The sequence below is a fragment of the Triturus cristatus genome, chromosome 9, assembly GCF_964204655.1.
Source record: "Triturus cristatus chromosome 9, aTriCri1.1, whole genome shotgun sequence".
Lineage (NCBI taxonomy): Eukaryota > Metazoa > Chordata > Amphibia > Caudata > Salamandridae > Triturus > Triturus cristatus.
The window spans coordinates 383,712,007-383,734,360 of record NC_140592.1 but is presented as its reverse complement, the minus strand read 5'-3'; the positions used below and the strand labels follow the sequence as shown (position 1 = coordinate 383,734,360).

The 22,354-nt window shown below is 48.1% G+C and overlaps 1 protein-coding gene across 1 annotated transcript in view; it reads left to right on the top strand.

Moving 5' to 3' along the window:
- Positions 1–22,354, top strand: part of LOC146798004 (cyclin-dependent kinase-like 1) — a 327,585-nt gene that overhangs the window by 3,844 nt on the left and 301,387 nt on the right. The window contains exon 2 of the mRNA XM_085625238.1: positions 323–523. Coding sequence (XP_085481364.1) covers positions 356–523 — 168 coding nt within the window. The 5' untranslated portion in view covers positions 323–355. The remainder of the gene's footprint in view (positions 1–322; positions 524–22,354) is intronic.

Below are 22,354 nucleotides of genomic sequence, written 5' to 3'. Positions count from 1 at the left end.
CTCTCTCTCCCCTCCTCTCTACCTTTGTCCCTCCTCTCTCCTTTACTCCCTCCTCTCCCAACTCTACCTTTGTCCCTCCTCTCTACTTTGCTCCTTCTCTCCATCTCTCTACCTTTGTCCCTTCTCTTTCCTTTACCCAGTTTTCTGTCTCTCCTCTCTACCTTTCTTGCCCCTCTCTCCTTTGCTCTACTCTCTCCATCTCCTCTCTGTTCCATTGGCCACCCTCCTTTTCTCCCCTTTCTCTCCATCCCTCACATTCCTTCCTGGCCCCCACCTCTCGCTCCCTCCGTCCTTCACGCTCTCCGTGCTCTCTGTACCGCAGGCCACCCTGCCGCTGCCGGGACGGGAGTGAGGCATGGACAAGTTCGAGCGCCTCGGGAAGATCGGGGAGGGCTCCTACGGCGTGGTCTTTAAGTGCCGCAACAAGGACAACGGGCAGATCGTGGCCATCAAGAAGTTCGTGGAGTCGGAGGACGACCCCGTGATAAGGAAGATCGCCCTGCGGGAGATCCGCATGCTGAAGGTAGAGGCCGGGTCCGGGAAGTGGGTTGGACTGTGAAGGGGGGGGGGGGGGGGGGGCGTGCATCAGTGTGAACAGCTAGGGTGGGGCTCGGCCAGAGGGCTGCTTCAGATGCTAGGTCTGGTGTAAGGGCTGTACTCCATGGCCAGTGGTCGGACCCAGTGCTTTAAATGGGCAGATCCAATCAGGTAATCAGTCCCTGCACTTTAATTTGGAAGGGACAGTACAGGCACTTCTCCGCACACTGTTCCAATCAGGAAGTGCATTACAAAAATTATGGGAATTGTGATGCTTTGCGCGAAGGGGGCGGGGTGAGTGAGTGTGGGGCGTGGTCAAAGGCGTGACTAAAAAACAAAACATTGTGTAACTTTTTCCATCTTTCACCTTCAGGTAACTACATATAAAATAAGGCACAGCTTAAATGAAAAATAAAGATAAGTTAAGGTAATCAGTAAGAAATGCACTATCCTACATTATGAAACCCCTGTTAGTCAATGCACTGCAGAGGTTTGTGTGTGTAACCAGAGAGCCACAGAATTGAATCCTGGTTGGTGCAGTGGAGAACAGGGACTTGAGTATGTTTAGTAATACGAGGTACCTGTCTGTGACAGAAAGCACTGTGACTGTGTAAGTCATTATTTTGAACTTGCATTGCACACAGTATAAGATGGGCTGCTACAAAATGCGCTAAAAGGGTTAAGATCAAAAAGTGCTACCAAAATATAGATTTGAGTAATACCCAGTGTGTACATGGTGCAATTTGTTTTTAGAACTGTCCTTTAAAAATACACACATCACAGCCCAGCTGGTAACTCCCCTGCAATAACATTCAATACGAATAAATCTGTTTTATCAGGAAGCTTCAAGTGTCTCCATCAATTAAAGCAATACCGGCTCCCAAGCACCCTTTACAGTAATAGATTAATCAGTTGTACATATTTACATTTCTTTCAGGCAAGCAGGCACCCCGCTGAGAAGGCTTGTTTAGCTGTCAGCCCCTCCCTTGTTTTCACAGCACAAAACTCCTTTTAGTTTCAGCTGATGCATATCAACTCTAGGAATTAACCGTCCATTGACGGTTGGCTTTTCACAAAAAGTAAGAAAACAGTGGTTGGAGTGGGAAAACAATTTTTGTTTAATTTAAAAAGTATTGGGCACGGCGTGCCCTTCAGATCCCGCCCACTTCAGCCTCTGGCTCCAGTGCTTTTAATGGGAGAGTTTAGGCACTTCTCAGAAGCAAACAGACACTCTGGGAAAAGAAGCACCTGCCCTCATATATTTCCATTTCAAGCACGGATTGGACCCTAGGAGTGGCCTCCGGACCAGTAGCTAAGATTTCGTATACTACTGGTATATGACATGCTCTCTGATCCTGGGGTTGGTGTCCGCAGCAGTATATAGGTTTTGTTGTAAGACTGTTATATGACACGTTCCCTCATTCTGGGGGTGTTTTCTGCAGCAGTATATTGCTTTTGTTGTAAGACTGCTATATGACATGTTCTCTGATCCTGGGGGTGGTATCCACAGCAGTGTATAGGTATTGTTTTAAGACTGGTGTATGACATGTTTTCTGAGCCTAGGGGTAGTATAAGGAGCAGCTTACAGGTTTTGTGACATGTTCTCTGATACTAGGGGTGATATTCGCGTGTGTATATGGGTTTTGTTGTAAGGCTGGCATATTACATGTTCTCAGATCCTGTGGGTGCTGTCCACAGTTGCATATAGGTTTTGTTGTAAAACTGGCATAGGACATGTTCTCCGATCCTAGGGGTGGTATCCGCAGCTGTATGCAGGTTTTGTTATATGACTACTATATGACATGTTCTCTGAACCTGGGGGTGGTATCCACAGCAGTATATAGGTTTTGTTGTAAGACTGCTATATGATATGTTCTATGATCCTAGGGTTAGTATCCACAGCAGTATATAGGTTTTGTTGTAAGACTGGTATATGACATGTTCTATCCGCAGCAGTATATAGGTTTTGTTGTAAGACTGGCATGTGACATGTTCTCTGAACCTTTGCACCAGTATCTAGGATATGGTCTAATACTTTTATATGAAATTTTCTCTGATCCCAGTGGCTCACGATGCACCAGTGGCCGGTATTTGGTGTAAGTCACTTGTTTGTGACTTGTGCTCTGGTGCTTTCCGAGCAACCCACACCTGTATCTAGGATGTGGTATAGTAATGTGATGTATGGCCCGTGATCTGATCCTAGGAATGGTCTTGGCACCAGTATCAGGATTTGGTGCATGACTAGTTTATGACTCCGAGGATTGGCATCTGCACCTGTATCTAGGATGTGGTATAGTGATGTGATGTACGACCCATGATCTGATCCTAGGGAGGGTCTCGGCACTAGTATCAGGATTTGGTGTAAGAATGGTAAATGACCTGTTCTCTGGTCCCAAGGGTGTTGTCTGCATCAGTATGCAGGATTTGGCTTAAGACTCTGGTTTATGACTTGTGCTTTGTTGCTACCAGAGCTGCCCACACCAGTATCTAGGAGTGGGTGTAAGACTGTATCTTGCTTCTGCTCTGGCCCCAGGACTGGTGTCTGTGCCAGTATCTAGAATGTGAAGTAACACTCTGGTGTATGACCTATGAGCTCACCTTAGGGTGGTTTTTGCACTGGTATCTAGGATGTTTTGTAAGACCCTGGTATTCAACTTGATTTGTAGTCTTAGGAGTGCTGCCTACACCAGCATGTACAATTTGGTGTAAGACTGTACAAGGCCAGGCCTTTGCGCTGGTTGTGAGAGAAAGGAGACACCAAGACTAGACTCCTGAATGCAAGGTGGGCTTCCTGTTAGGACTGGTGTACTGGTCCTCAAAGTGGCACCAGGGCAAGTGTCCTGGGTATAGGTTTGACATCTAGTTTGTTGACTTCAGGATGTGCTTTGGGCTTTGTTGGTGCCATAATCCTGCTGATATATGGGGCTCAGAGCGAGGCCACACTCTGTCCTGGGTCTAGATGCTGGAGTCACCCTATGCAAGGCCGCCGTGCAGCGGATCCAAAGTACTGTTTGTTGAACCTTGGGTCTAGATCGTAGGACACAAACATGAACAGCCGGTGAGGCATGGACGATTCTTGCCACAGGCTCAAATACGACAATACTAGTCCTTGCCTGGAAAAGGACCAAACATCACTTCATGGGAGAAAATCTTAACATAGTCTACACTGCATGGCCAGAGCCTATGACTAGTCAGTCTCTCAACTCCAGACCATGAGCGTAAAGCGGACTCTACTAAGGATTGAACTTCACACCTCGTTTCAAAAAACAGCAATCCAGGCCAGCAAACACCATCCTTCACTGGTTTATTGAGTGCCCTTACCCATAAGTCATAGTTACCCCCTCCATTTCATTTCACAATGATCCAAAACCTTCTGAGACTACTTCAAGGTGGTTGGCAGACCTTAAAAAAACAAAATAAATGACTGTTCAAAGAATTGCAGAGCACAATCAGGACATTTCCTACTAGGGGCCCGATTCAGATGCGGTTGGGAACGGCTCGAAGCCGTTCTGACCGCATCGGAATTGCCCATTTGGATTCCTTTCCGACTGACCCATTTCGATGGGCTCGGTTGGAAGGGAATTCAAATTGATTTTCCGAGTGGCCTCTGACGGGCTCGGAGAGCCCGTCTGCCATTCGGAAAACCTGCAGTAATCCCTCGACCGGCTCTTTCCAGCCGAGGGTTTACGACAGCAGCTTCCCACTGCCTTGCTGTGACAGCCTTTCCGACATAGAAAGCCATTGGGCATCTGCCTTGGGGGGCCCCCAGCAGGACCCCCATGGCTGCAAGGCCACCTAATGGCAGCCTAGGGTGCTCCTATGGTGCCTCCCTGTTCATCCCTACACCCAGTGGCAGGCACCTTGAGGTGCCTGCTACAGGGTGTAGGGATGAACTGCACCTCAGCTCTTTGCAATGAGAGAGCATGCTCCCATTGTAAAGAATAAGCATCCTACTTCCTTGACTGGAACCGACGACAGGAGGTCTTTTGGATCCAGTTCCAAACCGATGCCGGACGGACTCCTTTGGGGGCATTTTGGTTAAGGGGAGGGAAGTTCAGAATAACAGCCTTCTATGCATGATGTTGGGCTCAGCCCTGCCTAGCCCTGCACCTACATATCTGTGTACTCATTACAGGGGATTGCCGTATCTGTTTTGAGCTGACAAGTTCCCAGCTCTGTAAAACAAGTGTTCAGTAGTTGGCAATGGAGCCAAAGAAGCCCTTCTGGCTTACATAGCCCCCTCCAGTGATCACACGAGAGTCAATTCCCCCGCTTCAGCACCGTAATATTTTATTCTCATTCCTTTAATTAACTCCAAATGCCCCCGCATAAAAGTAGGAGACAGCTCATCTCCCCCCACACATTTACGTAGGTGAACATGTACGTTTTCCCTAAAATGCCATTGGCACAGGGATTACCTTGGCGTTCCTCCCTGGCAAGGATATGCCAAGGTCTGTGAGAGCTCTGACTCAGCAAGGGACAATCTTTATAATCCACTTTCACAGTAAGCCTAGCAGCATGCCCTTCTGCGTGCAGGAAGGGCCAGCTGTTGGGCCAGATTGCGATGAACTGCACATGTTATGTTATGTTATAGTGACTTGTAAAGCGCGCGATTACCAAGTAGGTGTCCTGGCGCTGTCCACTACTCCCTAATCCTGAGAGGCAAAATTATTTACCGAACAACCAGGTCTTCAGCGCTTTTCTAAAATGCAGTAGGTTGTCCATGCGTATCAAATGGAGCGGCAGGCCATTCCATAGCTTGGCTGCACCATAAGAAAAGCTACGTCCCCCCCATCGAGCTTTTTTTATAACAGGGACCGTAATCAGACTGGCATCAGATGATCAAAGAAGCTGGGAAGGGACATACCTTTTAAATTGTTTTATTAGGTAGTCAGAACCATCACCATTTAAGGCCTTGAAGACCAAGCATAGAGACTTGAACTGGACTCTGCATTTGACTGGAAGCCAGTGTAAGTCTCGGATGGCCTTTGATATGGGTGCAAATTTCGGGATGCCGGTTAGAAGTCTAGCTGCAGCATTCTGTAATAGCTGCAATCTGTGCAGCAGGTTTTCCTGAATGTTAAGATACAGACTATTGCAGTAGTCTAATCTGGATGTTACAAGGGCCACCACCACTGTTTTTCGACATTCGTGAGGGAGCAGGAACAAAATCTTTTTCAGCGTTTTTAAAATATAGCATGTTTTGGAGGCTACCACCTTAACCTGTAATACCATGGAAAGTTTGTCGTCTACCACCATCCCAAGATTTTTTACCTTGTTGACCGGAGTGGGAAGGGCCCCCAGTTCCTGCGGCCACCATAATGGGGTCCAGAAGCTAGGGTTATTCCCAAACAGCATAACCTCGGTCTTATTTGAGTTCAGCCTAAGGCAGTTGCTAGCCATCCAGTGAGCCACTTCCGACATCCAGGATTGAAAATTATGGTCCAACCCCATTTCACGCCCAGGAATTAGAGACACCACGATTTGCGTGTCATCCGCATACGAAGTGACACTGAAACCGTGACATCTGATGATGGGAGCAAGGGAGGACACATAAATATTGAACAGGGTGGGACTCAATGAAGACCCTTGCGGAACCCCGCAAGGTAGAGAGAAAGGTTGGGAAGAAAAATTACCTAAGGAAACTGTTTGGCTCCGATACGAAAGAAAGGAGTTTAGCAATTCCCACGCTTTTTGCTGAATTCCACCTTTCCTTAACCGATCCATCAACAAGCCGTGATGGACCGTATCGAATGCGGCCGATAGATCCAAAAGGATCAAGGCAGCACTGCCTCCCTGATCCACTGCTAACCTGATCTGTTCTGTGGCCGTGATCAAAGCGGATTCGGTGCTGTGTCCCTCCCGAAATCTGTGTTGGGAGGCATCCAGCAATAGAGTGTTCCTCATAAAGGCAGTAAGTTGTTGGTTCATAGCCTTTTCCACTAGTTTAGCTGGAAGAGGGAGACGGGAGATAGGCCGGAAATTGTTTGGATCTGAAGGATCCAGGCTAGGTTTTTTAAAAGTGGGAGAATGGAGGCCTCCTTCCAAATTTTTGGAAATATCCCTCCTTCAAACATGCCATTAAAAATAGGAGTCAGGTAGGTCGCTACAGCCACGGGGGCCAATTTGATGATTTTCAATGGGCAAGGGTCCAATGGGGACCCGGAATTAGCTTTGGCAAGTAAGTCCAAGGTGTCCTGCAAAGTTAGTAGCCTAAACGCCTCGAGGATAACCGACGGCAAGGCCAAATCTTTGGCCTTCAGTTCGGACTCCCGGTCAATCCTAATAGAGTCACTGAGACTGGTAAAGATGTTGTTAACTTTGGATTGAAAAAATGAGGCAATTTTTTCACAGAGCTCTGTGCTAGATGGAACGGAGGCAGGTTTGACTAAGGATAAATTAGTAATGGCGAGAAAAAGCTCTTTCGTTGAGTTTTTGGCCACTGATATCTGAGCGGTGTAAAACTTCTGTTTAGCAACACATATCATGTGTTTATATGTGGCCATGCTTGCCAACTATATCAATTTTTCCTTATCCGTGTAGTCCATCCTCCAGTTTCGTTCCACTCTCTTGCATATACATTTTTGCAGTTTTAATTCCCTCGAATACCAGGGGGCTGAGGGCACCATTCTTTTAAATACGACTTGTTTGGGTGGTGCAAGGTCTAAACAGGCCTGCATAAGCCATTTCGTGTAGAACGAGGCAGCCTCCTCCGTATTACTGGCAATAGGTGTGAAAGAAGTAGTAAGTGCCCTAGATAGGGTCTCAACTTCCACCCTGTTCCAAGCTCTGACTTCTTTCCGCTCTTTTTGACACCGCCCGTTAGCCATGTGGGGTGTAGGGGTAAGATTAAACCGAACTCCCGCATGGTCTGACCAAGCAAGAGGTAACAGAGCTGAAAAAGATAGTTCCGGAATGTTGGAAAAAACCCCATCGAGGGTGTGTCCATTCAGGTGCGAGGGACCCGTTACGTGTTGTAAAAGTTCTGCTGTTTCCTTAAGATTTAGGAGGCGTGCCGTGTCCGGGTCGTCTGCCTGCTCAAGATAACAAGCATTTACAATGCAATGGTCTCGGCATTGTTAAAGTTAAAGCTATTGGCATTGCTCATGACATTATTTTTGTTTATGTTTTTGTTTTTAAAACATTTAAAGAAACGGCATTGTTATTTACAATGTCAATAGCTTAATCACTCTCAAATGCGAGACCTATTGCATTTGCACCCACACACAGAGCCACACACCCAAAGCCACTCACATTGAGCAACCCACACACAAATAGAGCCACCCACAGAGCCACCTACACACACACACAGAGTTACCCACACACAGACAGACCCACCACGCATAGAGCCACCTACAAAAAAAGCCACCCACACACAGAGCCACACACAGAGCCACCCACACACACAGACCCTCCCCCACACACAGAGCCACCCACACATACAGAGCCACCCCCACACACAGAGCCACCCCCACACACACAGCCACCCCCACACACACAGCCACCCCCACACACAGCCACCCCCACACACAGCCACACCCACACAGAGCCCTGACAGGAAGGCAGGGTAATGCTGGCCTGGCAGGCTGCATGTGGTCGGAAGTTTCAAGACTGGAGATAGTCGTGTTCTGTATTCACCACTGTGATGAGGAGGGGTTAGGAGTGCTCAGAATAAGGGAAGTACTTCAACTCAAACCCCGAGGGAGAGGCACATAAAAGTGTGCCTTGTGGGTACCGCAGCCACAGAGTGCTGCATTAGAAGGGCAATGTCAGACATTCTGTTAAGCTTGGTCTTTCAGAGTTTGCAGGACTGCCTCACGGAATCTTACAAAAAGGATTAACACACAAATCCCCTTTTTTAGTGGCAGGTCGACGCCCCTACCAGCCGAAGCCCTTCCTGCACCAGTCTATAGACTGACATTACCAGGAACATCCGGTGTGAGGAAGGCGGATGTGCAGGTAAAAGGTGAGGTGCATGCATCATCAGTCTGTAGACTGACACTACCAGGGACATGAGGTGAGAGAGAGGGGGCTGCGCAGGTAACAGAGTGACGCTCCAGGAACTGTCCCGTTTCCTGCCCAGACGTGGAGTTCTGCCCTAGGTCGCTGCCTTAGACTGATGTAAATCCCACGCGCCTCTGACCCTGCACAGGTCTGTGGTGAGTCAGGGCGTCTCACGAGCGAGGGCACAGCACACCATTGTCCCCCGTGAGATCCCACGCACATGTCTGCCTGGTGACTTCACTGTGACCTTCTCCGGGCCCCCCTCTATCTCTCTCGCTGAGGCGGCTAGACACTGCTGTGCCACACAGGGGCAGTTGCACACTCACTCAGGGGAGACCTTCTGGGTCACTGAATTTCACTAATCCCCCTCCCTCTCTCGCTGGGGAACAATGCTTGGGCGGAGGGGGCTGGCCCGGGGGCGCTAGACATTGTTTGGGGCCAGCAGTGCGTCTATATATAGCGCCCGCCTAGTGAGTCATCCTGTCCTTCCTGCCTGCCAGGGCGCACTCCAGCTCTCAAGCCCAGACTCCTGGCAAAAATAGGGTGAGATCACCAGCAGAGGGGGTCGGTAGGGGCTTTCCCAGCCAAAGAGCCACCGCCCCTCCCACCCGCAGTCCCTCAAACGACAGAGGGCAGAGGTGAGACCGGAGACTGCGTAGCAAGGCAGTGTCGACTGGTAGCGCCCCGGCTGGAGACAACGCGAAAGTGGGGTGGGGTTGTGGTGTGGGGGTACTGTCCACACGTGTCAGAGGTGTACGGAGGAGGCGTGAGAGTAAAGCTGAGGACCACATAAGCGGCCAATGTGCAGAGTGGGTGGGTCCGAGATATACATAGTAAAGCTGTGGCCCACGTATGCGTAGTGGATTGCGTAGGACACGCATTGGGGGTAATAATACCGGGAAACGAAGGGTGAAGCTGGGGACTATGTATGCCGCATAGATCTGCTCGGCCCCAAATCTCACCCATGTAACACGGGGAGGGATTTCCCACGCTCCAGAGAGCTCGAACTTTGGAATGTGGGTGGCCGAGAAATGTAAACATCGTGTTCTCCTGAGAGTGCACCAGGACGGGCGGGAAATGCATTAGAAGTACTGAAGGGGGGGGGGGGCGTTCTTACCCGGAACCACGTCAATTTTCGAGATCTTGTCTATGTCCGGGATATCTGCATGACCGGGGCCTGTTTCACGTGTTCGTTAATCTAGTCAGTGACTTGTGCGTCCGGACGCCGGGACACCACCGCCTTTCTCCGAGGCGAAGCAGAAATGCCTCGGAGAAAGGCAGCGGCGGTTTCGAATTCGGGGGCGTGTTTTTCCTTACTCTCCTCTTGCCATTGGCTGGAGGAGATAATTAGAAAAGTTGGAAAAAACACGCCCCCGAATCCGAAAAGGACGGGGCCTGTTCGGAGTGACGGACCTCTTCTCCAATGGCTGGCCAACATTCAAGATGCCAGCCAATGGAGAACAGGGGAGAAGAGGGGCGGGTTCAAGCCCCTCTTCTCCAAGTCATTATCTCTCGAGAGCGAGACTGCGCAAGCGCAGCCTTCGCTAGCCGAGACCTAAAAATTAAAATCCCCTAGAATAGTGTGTGAATTCCCCAGCAGGGCATCCTCTAAAAGGGTTCCTACCGTGGGAAAAAAAGAGGATTTAGCGCCAGGGGTCTATAAATGAGAGTGCCTTTAAAAGAAAAATGGCTTGTTAGCCTCAGGTTAAACGCGAGTGCCTCGCAAGCAGGTAAGGTAAGCGCTTTAAAAGATCCCTGAATTGAGCTATGATAGAGGATGGCCAGGCCGCCACCCCTCTTGTTAGGTCTGTTAAGAACCTCACAATGAAAACCAAGAGGGGTAGCTTTAACTAGGTCTGCTTTATTTATTTATTCCCAGGGCCACTGGAATTATGCGTCAAGAGAGGGCCAAGCTATGCGGCAGGGTTGAATAAATTATGTGGCAAGACAGGCAAAATATGTAGTGTGATGCTGCACATTTTTTAAAGTAGTGCTTCATTATTTGGTTCTTTTTATACTTGTTAACACTGTTTAGGCATTAGGTGCACCTCATAAGTACCGGTTTAATACCCAAATATAGCTATGAGCAACAGAAAGTGAACAGTCAAGTGACACATGGCGCTGTGTTTCAGTAACTTCTGAACCGTTTGAGCTAGAAAAAATGTTCTTGTTAAAATCTGCAGATTATGTAGCAGATGGGATTATGTGGCAAATGTGGCAAATCTATAATTATGAGAAAATCGCCGCACAATCGCATAATTCCAGTGGCCCTGCTTATGCCTACTACCCCTGTGCGAAAAAGGTTGTTCAATGGGATACAGCATAGAGCATTCAGCCATTGCCATCCACAGTTCCCAACTCACGGAAAACCCAAGCAACATCAACCAAACTAATTCCCCAGCTCCTACTTTAAGAGACTCAGCTCACCTGCCTACCTCTATTCCCCCCCCTCTTCCCTTTTAAATCCCTGCAGCCTGACTGCTCTGTGCCTTTCACTTTGTGGCCTTCCGCTCTTGTGACTCCTTTCTGACATCACTCCGGGTGCGATTCTCCATTCAAGCCTATTTCAATTGCTCAACTTCCATTCCCTTTTTAGGTCTCGCCTTGGCAGTGCATGCACTGCATGCGCTGTCTCAGCGAGACCTAAAGTAATCTCTATATGTTGGCAAGCAGCCGTTAGTTTCTCCTGCTGCTTGCCATTGGCTTAGTGTTGTTCTCGCATTTCTTACCTTTGTTTTTAGTGGCTGTTGATGTTCAACTGACTTTCAGTGTAGTCCGGAAGCAGCGGCCACTAACTACAGTTTTAGTCCGCACTGTTCGGACTTTTTGTTTGTCTTGCGCATCGCTGCCTGACCTAAACATGGCAGCGGCGCATGCGCAAGGCCGGTGTGCGCGAGGGGTGGGCAGCGCATGCTGCTTGTCCTTTTTTTTTCCCTTGTCCCCCCTCTCTTCCGTCTGTGCCCCCCGCCCCCGTTCCTCCTTTCTCGTGCTCACTCCATGGCTTTGCCGCCTCCATGATTAAAAAGTTCGTTAGCTTTACCTGATTGCAATATTTTCATGATCGGGCATCTGACTCTAGAAGGAGCCATTTGCGTTGTATTTCTCTTCCAAGTACGGGTGTGTGTTTCATCCTCCATAGTAGCAAGCCCAGCAGCATCAGCTACTATAGCTGTAGAGCACGAGTAAGTGCGTCCTCCCTTTTGCACGGTTGTCTTCAGCAGAGCCATTCCACGGGGAACAGCCAGAACAGGTGTGTGTCCCAAGAAGAACCAGCCGAGAGAGGAGCACCATGAATCAGTCAGACCACGCTGGGTGAGAATCCAAGTCCGCCGTGACGTCCCAGCGATCAAGGCCAACATTAGATGAGTCAAAAGCAGGAGAACCCTTTCACTTTTTCACTTTTAGTTGTGGCGAAAGTCCTTAATTGTTTGTATGTATCGGTTAGCATGAAGGCTCACAAAACATCCGTACTCCCCACATCGATGAAGGATTTTCGCTCCTTCATTTAGTTGCTTTAATTTCTTTCACTTTCCCGGCGTTTCTGCCTCAGCATACCATAGCGGAGAAGCAGCAGCTCTGGGTGCGAGCCATCAGCGGCAGAGTCAATCCACCATCTTCCCTTCCTCCGCCCAGACACAGTGCACCATACCTAGAACCATGTCAATGTGACGTATCACCCTCCCATAGTTTCACTACGTTATATTGCATCATTAAGCAAGTCACTATGAGCGAGGAGGCGGGTGTGTTAATAGTCGCCCGTATGCAAATCCCTGTTTATATGCATGTTGTTCTAGCAGTTTGTGGCCCCTGATTTATATTCATATGTGTTCAAGACAATGAGGGACTCATAACTGACAATACCTCACATTCAAAAAAAGAAGCCCAGAGCCTTAATTCTAGAAAGATTGTATTATCAAGGGCATCAAGTCATGTTTATAAAATAAGGAAAAAGTGGCAACCACACGCATATTAAACAATACCTGATGGCAATACATGTTCAAACAATCATTTGCAATGCAATAGGTCTCACATTTACGCGAGTTTGAGCTATTCACATTGCAAATAACAATGCCTTTTATTTTTGTTTTAGTTTTTTAAACTTAAATAAAAGGCATTGTCATTTACAATGCTAATAGCTTATACTCGCGTAAATGCGAGACCTATTGCATTGTAAATGCTTGTTCTTTTCTGTCAACAGACATCATTACATCTTGGAAACCTACCCCCAAAACCAACCTCCCCTGATGCTGTTAGTATGGAACTGTGGTGTAACAAGATGCGGGCAAGGAAAATTGACATCCATGACCTTTTGTTTGGTCGTAAAATAGAGCAGTAATGGTGCTATGGGTCCTTCTCGGTCCTGGACCTCGGTGCCACTGCACCTGCTGCACTGTTGATAGTGCAATGATATCTGAACTTCACCTGAAATATGCAGCCCTCCCTACGGCTTGAACCATCCAGCTTGGCAGCCTCACCTCCCATGCCTCCTTCTAGTGTTGAGTATTTACTAGAGTCGCGTGAAATCTGCATAATTTCATTTTGCAGTATTATGCACAATATTGTAAAAATCATGCAAAATATAAATCTGGCACATAGCGCTATATTTTAGCTTCACATGTTTCCCAAAAAAATGCAAAACACGTGTGTAGAACAAAAGCCACTCATATTCTGTGTGTTTGTGTTGTTACTGTGCTCTGGCTATACAATTTTTACCTCAGCTGACTTGACATTTTTCGAAGGGTCTTAACGGTATGATATTAGTGGCGGCTGGCATGTCCTGAGGGAGGTGAGGTGAGTGGGAGAAAAATAAAAGTAAAGATATAAATAAAAAAATAATTACACTTACCTTCCTAGCGCGACGTCCTCCTTGCTCGGGTCTTCTCCAGGCAGGCAGGCTCCAACGCGGCACCCAGGAAACTGCAGTAACTAATTGTGGCACTGCTCTCATGCAGCATAAAAGAAGCGCCAGGATTGGAGGTGAGCGGCTGCCTTCGACACTCCCGAGGACACTCGAGCCCTATGCTGTCTCTAACCCAACTGTCTTAGACAGTCTGGTTAGAGAGGTTTAAAATGTGCATGACTGGCTGGCCGTCGCAAGACTACTGGCCCAAGAGACTTGCGCACTTTAAAGTTAAAGTGCCCGTCATCACTGCTTTTGGCTGCTTCCTGACTGGCAGCAGCAGAACACACCCCCTCACCACACCCCCTCCCATCCTGACTCCCGACTCGAGATGGGGTTTGAAAAATAAAATGTATAAAATGAACTTTATTACCATGTTATTTTTCCATCTCTGGGGGCAATTTAGTGAGTGGGGCGATGCTTCTCCACCTTACCTCCCCTGTATGATATCAAGAATTTCGTGTGAAAACCATATTGCAGAATGCTGGAAATTATGAATGATTATGCCACTGTAATAGAACTTTTACCCGGGTCTAATATTTTCATGACTATATATCAGTATGTCCCCCACTGGATAGAGATCGAAAGTGAAGGAAAAGCTGCCTCCTGCTGATCTGTGAAGGTTAGTAGATTGCTAGCCTTGGGTTTATCACCTCTAGCTTTTTCATGCCATGAATGTGCCCTATTCCATGAATGCATATACAGCCTTTGCAGCTGCACCTTTGTCATGCTCTACTGCTATTAGATTTCATAAAATGTATCAGTTACTTGCCAGGAAAATCTGTGTCCTTCAAGAACATGGACTGGGGGACTTGTCTTTTCAGGGAGATTCCTTCACTGCTGTGCAGTGTCTTACTGCAGTTGGCTGGAGCCGCAGGAAGTTGGATTTTCATTGTTATTTTAAATATGAGGGACCAGATTTGTAGTGTAGTGAGGTCCGTGCATCACTTAAGTTAACGCAAGGGCAACACAACCCTTAAGTCAGACATACCAAGCAACACAAGGCCACATTGCTTGGCCCTGCAGTGCTAAGTAAATATGGAGTAATGCAACGCAGTGCAAGTCGCTGTCGTGCGTTACTCTGCACCAGGGAGACGATCCATGGGAGGAGCAGTCTGCAGCACAAGTAGAAAGAGGAAAAAGCCTCAGAGGACTGTTTTTGTGCAGGAAGGAGTCCCGTCCTGCATGAAAACAATCCTGCCTACAACGCAGGCACCCTGGCTACATGGGACAAGGGTGCCTGCCTTGACGCAAGGCTGCATATTGTTTGCTAGTGCACAGAGGGGACAAGATTAAGCCATATATTGTTAAATATGGCGCAATCCTGCCTTCTCCCTTTCACGCAGCGCAGCACAGCATGGTGTCTTCAGTAGCGGCTGCTACCGACTAGGGTGGTGTGGCGGAAGGGATCTGGGGGACTGAGGGAGGGAGGGGGAAAATAATTAAAACAAGCATTGGCATAGCCAATAGGTCTCACCTTTGGGATCATATAAGTATTTACTTATGCAGCACAATATCCTTGGTGCAACAACATCAACTGTTGCATGGCTAAACACTTATAAGATCCCAAAGGCGAGACCTATTGGCTTTGCCAATGCTTGTTTTCTGTGGGGCCTCTTGGCACATTCAGCAGGTGTGGTGGCATCTAACAGTGCAGGAAGGCTGGACAAATAATGCTGGGGGACCCATCTGCTCATCCTCTAGAGATGCCAGTGTAACGCAGGTTGTATATTCATTACATTTGTGAAGAGTAAGGAACCCGTCCTCCAAACTCTGAATCAGACCCAAGCAGTGGGCGGAAAGGGAGGAGAAGTGTCTTGAGGAAACCAGTCACTACAAGCAGAATCCCAAAGGAAGAAAATTAGATTAGTACAAACTATACCGGCATGAATACATTTGGTGACCAGATATTTCTCAGAGGAACATGACTATCCTATTGACAACACATTCTCTGTCATTGAAACACTATTAGCACAAGGCAGAGTAACCAACAAAGACACGCAATTAGAAACACCCTGCATATATATGTATACTTGCTGTATACACACACCTACACACACACACACACTTGCATTTAGACACATGCATACCAATACAGGACACTGTTAACTTGCACATAGAGATGTGCTCACAGCACATAACCCTACACACACACTGGCACAGTCATACCTCACACTTGCACAGTGAAAATGCACACCTGCTCAAACGCAAATACATGTACCACTAACAAACTCACCAACAATCAGCACCTATGCGTGCATTTTACAAGGAAATACAACATCAAAAGGCCTATCTATATACATAATGCACAAACCAACAGCAGGCACACTGCCATAGGTAAAAGCACACATACACACATCTTCCAAATTACAAAAAGCCACATGTAGACACCCACGAGCACACACATATTGATCTCTACCTACACACCTGACGTTATCAGATCAGAAACATACACAAGTACACATGGTAGTAACACAAACCCCGCCAACCAGCACTACACACACATGCAAACATGTATAAGCAAGCATGCTCGGACACACATGCACACACACATACATGTACTTAATGACAGCCACAACAGGCATGTCAGCTAGTCCCAAGAGCATAAAATAGCTGGAAAGTTAGGCAGTAAGGCCCCGCCTATTATACATCTCATTGTGCCAAGAACAATAGTGAGGCAAAAACAATATTCACTAAAAATGAAGTGTTGAAAGAGGAAAAGAGCAGCCCAGTGTCGGGAAAGTCTTACCAGGGTCAAACAGTGCGGAGACAGACATAATTCATTTTTGACAGGCGTGCGAAGAAAGGAGGAGGAAGAGAAACACAATCGGAGAGAGCAACAAAGCAAACATGAACCCCAGTGAGCCACTTTACAGGAAACTAGGTCAGTGCTTCCTACTAATGAGCTGGCACCAGCATCTAACGAGCTGGTGAACTGACGAGCTGCATTAATGGTGAATTTCTGTTACTCCGTTTAATGAAGAACTGCTTATTACTGAGAACATTTTTCCATGACAACTGGAGTAATGCTCACAGGAGTCATTCACTCTGGGCTTCTCAATAACACACCAGCGTTGGAATTGATCTTTCAACTGGCCCAAAAAAAGAATCGCTTCTGGAACAGCAGACGGGCACTGATTAAACTGAATCAATCTGTGCATATCCCTACTATGCAGCGAGCAATGGAAGTGGCGTATTGGCAAATTAAAACAGCTGCAAACAACAGTGAGACGTCTTTCCATGGAAGTAGACGTGGGACACCATACATCAGCTGTGCTGTGCTAAAGCATGACTGCTAGGGGGCGGGGACAGAGCCCCAGCCTCTTCAAGGCCCACCTCCTTGTAATCCAAAGGTAGCGTTACGTAACTAAGGCGGTGAGCGGCCGTCCGATCCCCCAATTACAAAGCAGTATTGATTATAGTTATGTCAGCAGGCAATCATGAAGGAAAGGTCAAAGAGAGGGGCTTTCAAGTACACATGTGAAGGAGGGAGGAATAATTGAAATTGATCTCAAGTAATACGGTGTATTCAGACTTAGAGGTGAGCAGTCTTCAGTAACGTAACAACACAATGCGTCCACGGAAAAACAACCAAGTGCGACTTGACTTCATCCCTTCCTGGTGCATTTTGTATAAGTCCAGGAAGTAAGGGTAGAAAAAAAGAGTGCCTGATCTCGTAATGGCAGTGTCCAGATGCTAAGTGTTCTACATAACATGGTAGTAATTGTTTAAATAATCGCATGCATTCCGCTTGCTGGAGGGGGAGTGAGAATGTAGGATGAAAGGGTCGGGTAGCAAGATAAAGCAGCAAAGGGTATGCTACGAGACTAGCAGCAACGGGAGGTGGGGGTGTGAGGAGAGCAGCACAAGACAAAAGCTGGGCATCTAGTGCATGGATGAGTAGCAGAGGAAAAAGAGCTCGCGCAAACAACACAGACAAGCGCGCGCCTCGCGCTGACGAGGAGAGGAGGAGGCAGCAGGGGGAGTGGGAGAGAGGCGGGAGCCTGGGCCTGTTTACCTTGCGGGAGCGAGCAAGTTAATTACAAACATATGGTTTGAAAGCTCGCTCCCGCAAGGGAATCGCCAAACCTGCACGCGTTGCTATTCAAAGCAATGCAACTCGTGCACGTTTTTGCCCGCAAAGCTGTGCCGATTACTAAAGGTCTTTTTCCTATGCAGCGCATGCGCGCTGCATAGGCGAGACCTATAAAGGACTCACCTTTTTACCACCGACTGCCGCCTCTTCTGTCTCCATCCTCCTCTCTGGCAGGAAGCACAGAACCTCCCAGAATCCCTGGCCAATCACAACACTGCCTTAGCAGCACGGTGATTGGTCTGAGCGCCATGGTTCGGTGCTCAGACAGGGGCTGGCAGGCTGTCCATGTTCTCCATGCAGGCTGTAATACAGCCTGCGTGGAGAACATGCAAAGTGCGCATGATGCTTTGGTTGGCCCGAGACGGCCGCCCAAAGCGCTATTCCGATCCGCAGCCTCCGAGATCATCTGCGGCGTACCCCAGGGATCTTCCCTCAGCCCGATACTGTTCAACATTTACATGGCCCCGCTCGCACACGTCGCTTAACAGCATGACCTCAACATAATCTCCTACGCCGACGACACTCAACTGATCCTCTCCCTCACCAAGGACCCCATCACCGCTAAAGCCAACCTCCACGAAGGAATGAAGGCCATTGCCGACTGGATGAAGATTAGGCGACTGAAACTGAACACGGACAAAACGGAGGTCCTCATCCTCGGCTCCAACCATTCAGCCTGGGACGACTCCTGGTGGCCGACGACACTGGGGGCAGCCCCGACACCCACCGACCACGCACGCAACCTGGGAATCATCCTCGACTCAACGCTCTCCATGACCAAGCAAGTCAATGCCGTCTCCTCCTCCTGCTTCAACACCCTCCGCATGCTCCGCAAGATCTACAGGTGGATCCCGACAGATAAAAGAAGAACAGTCACCCAGGCCCTTGTGAGCAGCAGACTCGACTACTGAAACGCCCTCTACGCGGGAGCCCAGACCAACCTCATCAAACGACTGCAACGCATCCAAAACGCCTCGGCACGACTGATCCTCGACGTACCACGCCACGGCCACATCACCCCCCACCTGAGAAACCTGCACTGGCTGCCCATCAACAAGAGGATATCCTTCAAGCTCTTCATCCATGCACACAAGGCACTCCACAAGACCGGCCCAGCCTACCTCAACAGACGACTTTCCTTCTACATTCCCAACCGCCAGCTCCGCTCCGCCGACCTTGCACTCGCCACCATCCCGCGCATCCGAAGAACAACCACCGGTGGGAGATCCTTCTCCCACCTCGCCGCCAAGACCTGGAACACCCTCCCACTGAGCCTATGACAGACCCAAGACCTGCTGAACTTCAGGAGGCTACTCAAGACCTGGCTGTTCGATCAGTAGAGCCCCCCCCCATGGGTATGTAGTGCGCTCTACAAATGTTTGATTGATTGATTGATGGGCACTTTAGGTTCTGCCACCACTCCTCCCTCTGTGATGCGCAGGGACCCCCGCCCGCCTGGCTTCAGCTGCAAGCTGAATACAAAAAACAAAATGATAATAATTAAAGTTATCATCATTTTATTTTTTGCTTTCAGCTTGCAGCTGAAGCAGTGAGGCGACGCTCCTCCGCCTTAGCAGAGGAGCCGCCACTGGGTGTCTTACTGCATTGGTTGCAGCAGAAGCAGTGAGGCGACGCTCCTCCGCCTTAGCAGAGGAGCCACCACTGGGTGTCTTACTGCATTGCGTTGCGTGAAAGTTTTATAAATCTTGGCTGTGATATCTTGCGGTGGCAGATAAAGTGTGAGTTGTATTCTCCGAGTTGTGTTAAATCTATGAATACCTCTTTTTCACTAAAATGCTTACTATCACAGTTTTACCTTTTCTCATCTCTGTACAAAACAGGTGGAGTGGGGTCCTTCGTGCAACAGTACTAAATGTATCACCCTCAGAAGTATCAGTTGTTCCAGCCTGTTTTGTACTCGTGACCTTCCAGGTGCACCAAAATTAAGTAGCAAGCGCTTAACTCGCTGAGCCACCACCCGAGCAATGTATACTGTCTCTAAAACCGAATGCATTGCGGGTGGTGTTTATGTATCTCACTAATAGGTGTGCGTGTGTCTGACTGGCAGGTGTGGATCAGTGTATATGCTTGTGTGCAAGGGATGTATATGGGTGCGAGCGCAGGTGTGTGTTCAGAGATGTGCAGGTTCGCCTTTAGATCTGTGTTTGCATTACTGGGTCTATATATATGGAGTTTTGTGCAATGATGAATAGGTAATTAGAGGTGTGCGTGTGCGCAGTTATTTGTCTCTGGCAGTTCCTAACCTGTGCAAGCTTGTGGTTTGTGTGTAGCGAGGGTGTGCATGCGTGTGAAGGTGTGTTTGTAAGCATGTCCTCTTAGAAGTCGAAAGAGATACGCAAACTAGGTTGGAGGGCTGTACCCTTTATTTCAGCTTTATCATCAATGCCCAAAAATACAAGCGTCTACGTTTGCACCCCCCCACCCCCCCACCCTCCCCCACCTGCCACTAAACCCTGGCCAAATAGGGCTCTCTCGGATACCTGTGTGCAAAGGTGACGGCTGTAGTGCGCGGGCAAGTGTGCGCGGTGTTTGTTTTCAAGTTTGCTTATATGTGCGTGTGCTTTCACAGAAAAAAAATACTTTTAGGTGAGAGACTCTGTAAAAAAAAGTCAACGACGCAGCAAGAATGACCAAGATGGAGCTGTGCTCTCAGGCACGAGTGAAACTGTGCTACCTGTATTGTCTGTTGTGCCCACTATGGGCTCCTAGTCCCTCCATCTCTTTCCCCCACGGCCCTCGTGCCATTTAATTCTTTCGATTATGTGATGCCTGCGTCCTCTGCCAAACGCTATGTTTCTCTCCTCTCCCGCGTCCTCTCTCCTGCCGCCCTCTTTCCTTCCACTATCCTGCTGCTCTCCCTTAAAGTGTACCTCGCCCTGTCTTCTTTACCTGCGCCCTCGCCCTTTCTTATCTCCGACATCTTTCCCTCATCTCATCTCCTCTACCTGTACCTTTGCACTTTCCTCTCTCTTGCTTTCCTCCTTATGTTTTCGCGTGCCTTCCTTTCGACCCCCCTCTCCTCTTCTGCCGTTCATTCTTGTATCTGTCACTCGTTTCTCTCTGTCCTCTTGCTTCTTCCTCTCTCACTGCTCGTCCCTCCTTTGGTGCCCGTTTCTCCCCATCTCACAGTTCATCCCTCCCCACCCATTCTCTCTCCCCAGTCTTCCTTTAATTTCTTCTCTTCTCTCCTCTTCATCTCCCTCCTGCCCACAAAGGCCTGGCAAACAGCATTCACCGCAGCAGCTGGGCAATTACAGCGCGTTTCCAGGCAGTTAATTTTATGGCCGTGGCGGGAAAGAGAGAGAGGCGAATGACGGGAGCCCGCAGAAAGGGAGCTGCCCACCTGCTGGAGCTTTATTTATTTATTTTTGCAGTTTTATGTAACATGAACTTGGTTCCCAAGGGCATAGCAGCACTTTACATGAGAACTAGGCACTTAACATGCAAACCAGACATTGCACATATTTTTAAGCGCTGGGAAATTAAGTGATTTGTCCAGAATCACAGTTTGTGATTCCAATATGGTCCCCACAATGGAGCATCTAGTGCGTCATGGGCCATAGTGCATGGAAGGAATTTGCCACCAGGCAGCTCTTTAAAATGCTAAATAGAGCAAAAATCAGGGACCGTGGGCCCCTCAGGATTCTGGGTCCTAGTGCCACTGTACCTGCTATACCAAGGGAAGCTAAACCCCTGCTTCCTCAGTTCCAAGGCCAGCAGCTCTTGCCCTTAGGCCACACCCATCCCTTCCCCACAAGCTCTCCCAAACACGTGAAGACAGAGTCTTTATGTGGAGGGTATTTGGGTCAGCCGTCTTCTTCCATTGGTCTTTACAGCAGTTGTTCACATTTTGCTTCTGCCCACAACACACCACAGCACACACAATGGGGCAGTGGGTCAACCCGCTTCAGGCATTTGACTCCTGCACTGTGAGAGATGGCATTTCATATGCTCACATGTGTACATTCACCTAAAAAGAAGTGCACTTCAGTGTCAGGGATTAAGGACCAGTACTATACTTTGCCAATGCTTTTTTTCTTTCCATTCTTTACTAATCCTTCTTTATTTATTTTTTAGTCATCCTTGTGTGTTTAAACAATGTTGTTAGGTAACTGTAATTCAAAGTCACATGTACATTTTCACTGCACCAGTAAGAATCACTTTTTCATGTATATTAAAACTAAGAAAATATTTTATACTTGTTTTCAGTTTCTGATAGGCAAAACACTAATTCTTTTTTTTTTTTTTGTCCTCATCTCACCTATAAACTGCTAGCAGGACGTATCCGGTCAACTTTGATGATGGGGCGCCCTCCGACCGCCTGCGCTTGTTTAGGTTATCCAACCAATCCCCTTTTATCATCTGGGATTTAGGTGTTAATCATTGGACCATGATATTTATCGACCCTTAACATCTGCAAAATGGAATCAACAGAGTCTCAATTCCTGACCCAAACGTATAAAAGGTGCCCAGAGTGTAGGGAGGCTAGGGCTGGATCTCATGTTTTCTAGCCGGGCCATAGCCATTGAAGATTTTAACCAGTCTTCGACTTTCGGGGGGAAGGGGTCTTTCCATCTAAGACAGATTTCCCTTCGGGCCAACAAAATCAGACATAGTAACAGCCCTCTATGTGGTTGATCCATACAGGCAGTGGACACCTGATCATTAGCAAAAAAAAACAGAGAGCCGTTCAACACAATATCAATTCCAAAGGTCATACATAAGTATCTGCACACCCCTTCCCAATATGTTCCTAATTTGGAACATTCATAAAAGATATGCATATCGTTGGCTTT